Source organism: Mus caroli, chromosome 9 (genome assembly GCF_900094665.2).
Source record: "Mus caroli chromosome 9, CAROLI_EIJ_v1.1, whole genome shotgun sequence".
NCBI lineage: Eukaryota > Metazoa > Chordata > Mammalia > Rodentia > Muridae > Mus > Mus caroli.
Window position 1 is genome coordinate 45,333,150 of NC_034578.1, and position 6,664 is coordinate 45,339,813.

Consider the following 6,664-nt stretch of genomic DNA (forward strand, 5'->3'; position numbering starts at 1 on the left):
TCTGTGTTCTCTCTCTCTCTCTCTCTCTCTCTCTCACACACACACACACACACACACACACACACACACACACACACGAGCGTGGAAGTAAGAGAACAACTGTGAGAGTCACCTCTTCCGTCTACCAAGCAGGTTCTGATACCCATCTCAGGCCATCAGTGTCAGAGGCGATGCTTCCGCCCACCGAGCCAGCTGGCCAGCCCTCTGGCCCAGGTGATAAAATTGTGAGTCTGTTACAGAGCCTAACACGTGGGATTTAGCAAACGATTTTTGTTTCACCTTCAAAAGCAAGGGTCACAAGAAAGCCTAACTTTCCTTAACATGCCCTAACAGAATGCAAGGAGTAAGGTGATAAACACACACAGGTAAGGTGCTAAACTCACAGTCCAATCACTGAAATGAATGCAAGTTTATATAACCAACACATTTTATATTCTTTTTCTAAAATGTATTGATCTTACTTATTTATATGCAAGAATGTAAGTGTAACATATTCCTCTGTGCGTGTGTGTGTTTGTGTGTGTGTGTGTGTGTGTGTGTGTGTGTTTGAACGGACAGGCCAGAAACCAACTTTTGAGAGCTGGTCCTCTCCTTCCACCACGTGGTTCCTAAGGATCAAATTCAAGTTGTCAGGCTTGGCAGCAAGAGCCTTTGCCTTTCCTGCTGAGCCACTATAGAGTAAACTCTACAGCTAGTCTAGAACTGTACTAAAATAGGCCACTTGTCTAAAACTGAATTGTAGCCAAATACAAAAACAGATGTCAACAATCTTGGTGGAGAAATAAAAGCTATGTCAAAAAAAAAAAAAATTGAAGAACAGAAATCCATACTATCAATCACCTGACCTTTGGCAAATTAAGACTCCAAATGACATTTGCAAAACAGCGAACAGTGCTTTCCTCAGACTCTTCCATGAAAATAAAACATACTCCCCACGCAACTGACATCCCTTAAGTATTTTTCTTAATACCCTCATCCTCATCTGACTTAAGCCTCTGAACAAACACCCTATTCATGAGCAACTGTATGGACACACACCATAGTTCCCCGAGTACATATCAACCAACTGATCCATTAAACCGCATTTCAGGTCATCCACAGTCTAAAAGGAAAACACTTCTTTAGCCAAGAGTAAGCAGGGATGACAAAATAAAGACACTTGACCATTCATCACCAAAAATATCCCAAGTCAGAAAAATAAGTGCCCAAAGCGAAAGCTCAGGACTGGATTTATACAGGAAACTGTTGTAAGAAATATAATAGTCTCATGGTTCTCAACGAGATGATAAGCCTTGATGCCACTACAAGACAGGAATTCACCTCTAAATGCTTGTTTGTTTGTTTGTGTTTGTTTGTTTAGGTTTTGCTGTTGTTGTTTTGAGATAGAGTCTCACTGTATAGCCCAAGATGACCTGGAACTTACTCTATCTACCAGCCTAGGCTCAAACACACATTGATCACCCTGATTCTGCCTTCTGAAGCGCTGAGATGAAAAGTGTGTGACATCGTGCCCAGCTAAAAATGCTCTATCCAGAGAATGAAAAGTCCTTTTGCTTACCCAGGGAATAACAAGACGTCCTAACTGTAAACGGGAAATGGCTGTGGCTCCAGTGTCCACTGAGCCTGTGCTCTGAAAACCTAATTTATTAACTAGACTCTTCTTTCCGCGGGCATACCTGCCCCATCTCTACAGGATTTGTTGTTTCATTTGATTTCTATGCGTATGCACGTGTCTGGTACGGCCGACTCCTTTAGAGGTGGAGATTCGGGTGCTTGTGAGACCTGGGTATTAGGACACAGACTCTGGTCTTCATGATTGAGTAGTGCATGCTTTAACTGCTGAGCCATCTCTCCACCCCCACCAGGTAGCCCTGACTGCCCAGGAACTAGTCATATAGACCTCGCTGGTCCCAGACTCACAGAGATCCACCTGCCATTGCCTCCCAAGTGCTGGGATTAAAGACTCCTGCCACTATGCCTGGCCTATTTTGTTCTTTAATGACTTCGAATATTGAGGATGGTATCAAGGTCAGGGATTTCATCTTTTAAAACGCTTCATAGGTGCTTAAACGCAAGTGCCAACAGGTCTATTCTATTTGTTCTGCTAAAGGTTTCAGTTAAAGGCAGCATTAACAGAGTGATAAAATCACCGTGAGCACACATTCTAAAAGTGTGTCTATAGATGTTCTAAAGCCCTAACACAGAGGTGCAAGAACCACACAGTCTAGCTGAGAAGGCCATCAGCCACCTGGGACAATGGGTGTCTTCTGTGAGGAGTCAACCAGCTCAGACGGACACGTCATTGGTCTGTAAGGAACGCATACGGATACTTTTTTTTTTTTTACTTAACATTCCCTAACCCACATGGTGTAAACACGACTTACACGCACCAACGTCGTATCAGGTATTCTATTGGGAGCACAAGAATGACAACAGGCAATCTAGAGGTGATTCAAAGTACATGAGAAATACTGCATCTCCTTCCAGGATCCAGGTGAGTGAGATTTAAGTATCTACAGAGGAATCCTGGAACCAATCCCTGATGGAGTGGTATAAGGGGGACTATATATGGAATTAAAGCCGAAGGTAGGACATAGAGATGGGAAACTCTCTCAGGGGACACCAAGCATGATGAGGACCCAGCTGGCTGGATACTGGTGGGAGCACTTGAGACTGCCTGTGTTTAGAGAGTAGTTTAACCAGCTTCCCCAACACCTAGCCAAATGCTCTTGAGCAAGTCCCCCAAATCTCTTGTAACCCATGAACATCATTAACAGAGCCTATCTTATCATCCTGAGGACTAAGAATACACGTGTAAACCCTGCAGAACTGTTGTAGCCTTGGGGGGGGAGGGGAATTCTGTACATTTCAACTGAAAACTTAATCCGGTTATGAAGTGGATTATGTTGGTTCCAATACCAACTCTAACATATTATATTACATTGTCCTAGTCTATAGCACTGGGCCTTAATCTACACAGACCTCAATCTGCTAAGTTTTTCAGTGAGATCAGAAGAAGGCACCTTTAGATCCTCAATGCCCTTTAAGTGGTATGAACGTATTTACACGGCATCACCTACTTCAGCCAAAATGTTAAGATCAGAGTCAGTTATCAGACAGGCCATCTCAATAATCTGGTCCTTCTCAATGTCCAATCCTGTCATCTGTAAAACATAAATAAATAAGCATATAACAAACACATGAAACCACCTTTTTTTTTTTTTTTTAACCTTTTCTGCCCAAGTTTATTTAACAGAGATTCCTTTGTGTGTAGACCCAGCTCACATTCTATGATCAGTAATGGTGTTTCTGGACAGTACTCAGGATAGTAAGTTCTGAGTGCTCAGAGATTGCTAAAGGCACTTACTGCGGGCCAGCTATTGTCAAACACATTTGTCCTGGGAACAGACTCAAAGTAAGCAGGATGAATACTTGACTACTGAAAAGTGAACTCACTAACATTACCTCTCAGAGACTTACAATGGTTTCCGAAGTTTTCCCAACAAAAAAAGTTAACAAATGAACTCAGTTCGTAAGCAGAAAACCGGAGTTCAAAAGAGGCCTAGGTATGAATGCGTTAAAACTAAAATGGGTAACTTGAATCTTCCAATGGGGCCTCAATTTTCTCTTTTATGGAATGAGGGGTAAGGCTGAGTCATCTCCTGAGTCCTAGCTTAAGCAACCTAGTCTTTTAAGGCTAGGAGGTGGGGACGGAGCAGGGCTCAGAGTCGCTGCCCCAACTCTCACCCACGATCCTCAGAGTCACTAACGCGTAACACAAATTCACTTCTGGGTGGAGGTCGAGGTTAGGGAGAGGGGAGACACATGGACGGCTCCACCCAGATGGAAAGAAACCCCACAGTCCAGGGACAGTCCCAGACCCCGCAAAAACTCCTGACTCGGGGCTCCTGGGGCGGTGCTCACCTGTCGCACCTGACACCCAGATCCCTGCTGCTTCCCGGGACAGGGGAGTCCCTCGGTCCCACGCGCGAATCTGCGCTCGCCTCCCCGCACCCTCCTCGCCCCGGCCGCACTCTCACCTCCAGGTCCACCCAGACCATTCGCTGAGCCATGCTCTCCCCTGCCGCCATGGCTGCGCTACCTTCGCTGACACCTCGCGCCCCGAACTGCCCGCGCCTGCCACCCACGCCCCGCAACAGCCTGGCGCCCAGGGATACGCCTAGCATCACCCGGCACGAGCCGCCACGGCCCCAGCCCCGCCGGCCCAGCGCGCGCAGGCGCCACAGTCGCTAAACGTCGCAAACCCACGGGGAGGTGCCGGGAGAAGACTACAAGCCCCGGCATGCGAGGCATCGGCTCGCCCTCCACAGCTACGCTCGGCTGCCGAAAGGGCTGATGGGAGTAGGAGTCCTTGGTCCAGCCTCCCGCTCCCCTCCCCCGCCACGTGTTTTCGGATGTTAAGGGACTTGCTAGTATTTCACCGCTAAAGTTTGTCTGTTTCCAGGAGATATCATTCCTGAGTTTTTATTAGTTCTAAGCTGCGAAGTTGAAGAGGTTTTACTTTGAAAAAATATGGTTATATGTTTAAGAATTGTTTTAATGTACCTTTTCCTTACTGCTACCTCCCTCCGGTTTTTTGGTTGTTTTTTTTTTTTTAACCTGCTCCTCCCTTCCACGTATTGAGTATATTTCTTATTTACTTGGAATCCGAGTGACGTGCTCTTTTGAGCTACAAGGCCAATTCCGCCATCACCGTTTAGGAGTCCTTAAATGGTCTCTTGTCTGAAAGATGACTTCGCACATATCAGGTGTTCCATAAATGTTCCTTTCCCATTATTGGCAGAAGCCTTGTCTCGTTTTCTAGGATGCCAGGACGTGTAGGCTGTGTTTCGGTTGTTAGATCGTATACTATTCTACCTTTTACAGCCCACTAAAGAGAGTTGGAATAGCTCTGCTTGCTCTGTCCTCCGCTCTGCCTTTGTCGATCGCTCTGGTTTTAATAGACGGTTCCTTAATCTCCCACAATAGATACAGTTTTCATCACCTACGCTTCAAGGGGCCTCTGCGGGAATCTTATATTTTAGCTCAGTAGCAAACACCTCTGCAAAGGGCAATTTTGTCACAAACGTGCTCAGTCTTGAATCACATACTCTGTGTCTTTTTCTGAAAGCTGTGTTGCCAGTAATTACAGAGCTTGTGGTTGGTGACATAGTTATTCCTACCGGGTGAGCTGGTTTTGTGAGACAAACATTGTTGCCTAATCAGAGCTTTAAGGATGCTGCAACCTACAAGTGGATTTCAGCTACTCCCCCGGTGACCTGCCAAGCTTGGCCAGAGAAACATAAAAATCATGGAAACGGGTGTCAAATTACATGTTCAATTTTACTGCAGAATGGATATGTATATTATAACGGCATTACCTAATAGATCATACTGTTAAGTTTGTAATCATTTGTGGCCCTATTCATAGGAAGGAGAACTCTATTGTAGCATAGAAACTTTTTTTTTTTAAAGACAAAGAGACACACTACAGAACCCAAGCTGGCCTGGAATTCTGCCTCCCAAGTGCTGGGATTAAAAGTGTGCAACACCACACCTGGCTATATAGGAATTTGAATCAGCTGGGCTTATTCTCAGTATTACTTCTTTACATTCTGAAAGGATAACATCTTTAGGCTGGAGAGATGACTCAAAGGTTAAGTAAGAGTACTTGCTGTTCTTGCAGGGGATTGAGCTTCAGCTCCGAGGGACGTGTTGCCCTCTTCAAACCTTAGTGGGCACCAGTAAACACACATACACACTGCACAAATAGAGATCTTTTTTTTATTACACCTTTGGTGGTGGTATTTAACAACTTATATCCTGAAAAACCACACCCATGATTTTTTTAACAATGAATGGTTACATTTAACAATGAAAAATTATAGCTATGTAAATAGCCACAGGAAACCCTATCTCAAAAATAAACAGAAATTATGTGTGGGAGTTTTAGAACCTTTCACGTTTATTCAGTTAAGGTAATGTGTTCTGTTACAATGACAAGTACAGATTTAGTGTTCTTTTTTTTTTTCTTGGTTTTTTTCGAGACAGGGTTTCTCTGTATAGCCCTGGCTGTCCTGGAACTCGATTTGTAGACCAGGCTGGCCTCGAACTCAGTAATCCGCCTGCCTCTGCCTCCTGAGTGCTGGGATTAAAGGCGTGCACCACCACGCCCGGCAGATTTGGTGTTCTTACCATAAATAAAACAGTTATTTTTCCTAAATTCTAAAGAAATTGCAAAACAGAAAATGGTGAAAGAAACTAGATATAGATTTATGCACAGTTTTGCCAAAACAAAGAGTGTGAGTAAGTGTCTAATGTCTTCCCACCATATCGATGACCATTTTAGACTTGTAGAGTCCTGGGGAGGAGGAGTCATGACCTATAAATTGCACCCATTGTCTCTTTTTTCTGCTACAGAAACAGTTTTGGTTTCCGTCTGGTTTATATTTGGTTGTTTGAAACAAGGTCTCACTCATTATGCAGTGCAGGCTGACCTCAAACCTGTGACCGTCTTCCTGCCTTCCAAGTTTCGGGATTAGTTAAGAGATAACATGTTTGGCTCGAGATTTTTTTTTTTTTTTTTTTTTTTTGGTTTTTCGAGACAGGGTTTCTCTGTCCTGGAACTCACTTTGTAGACCAGGCTGGCCTCGAACTCAGAAAT

General features: G+C 44.4%; 1 protein-coding gene across 1 annotated transcript in view; it reads right to left on the reverse strand.

Moving 5' to 3' along the window:
* Nucleotides 1–4,326, reverse strand: part of Rexo2 (RNA exonuclease 2) — a 12,132-nt gene extending 7,806 nt beyond the window's left edge. Inside the window, exons 1-2 of the mRNA XM_021171786.2 lie at nt 4,041–4,326; nt 3,081–3,164 (exon numbers count right to left, since the gene is read on the reverse strand). Coding sequence (XP_021027445.1) covers nt 3,081–3,164; nt 4,041–4,187 — 231 coding nt within the window. The 5' untranslated portion in view covers nt 4,188–4,326. The remainder of the gene's footprint in view (nt 1–3,080; nt 3,165–4,040) is intronic.
* Between the last annotated feature and the right edge of the window lie 2,338 nt (nt 4,327–6,664).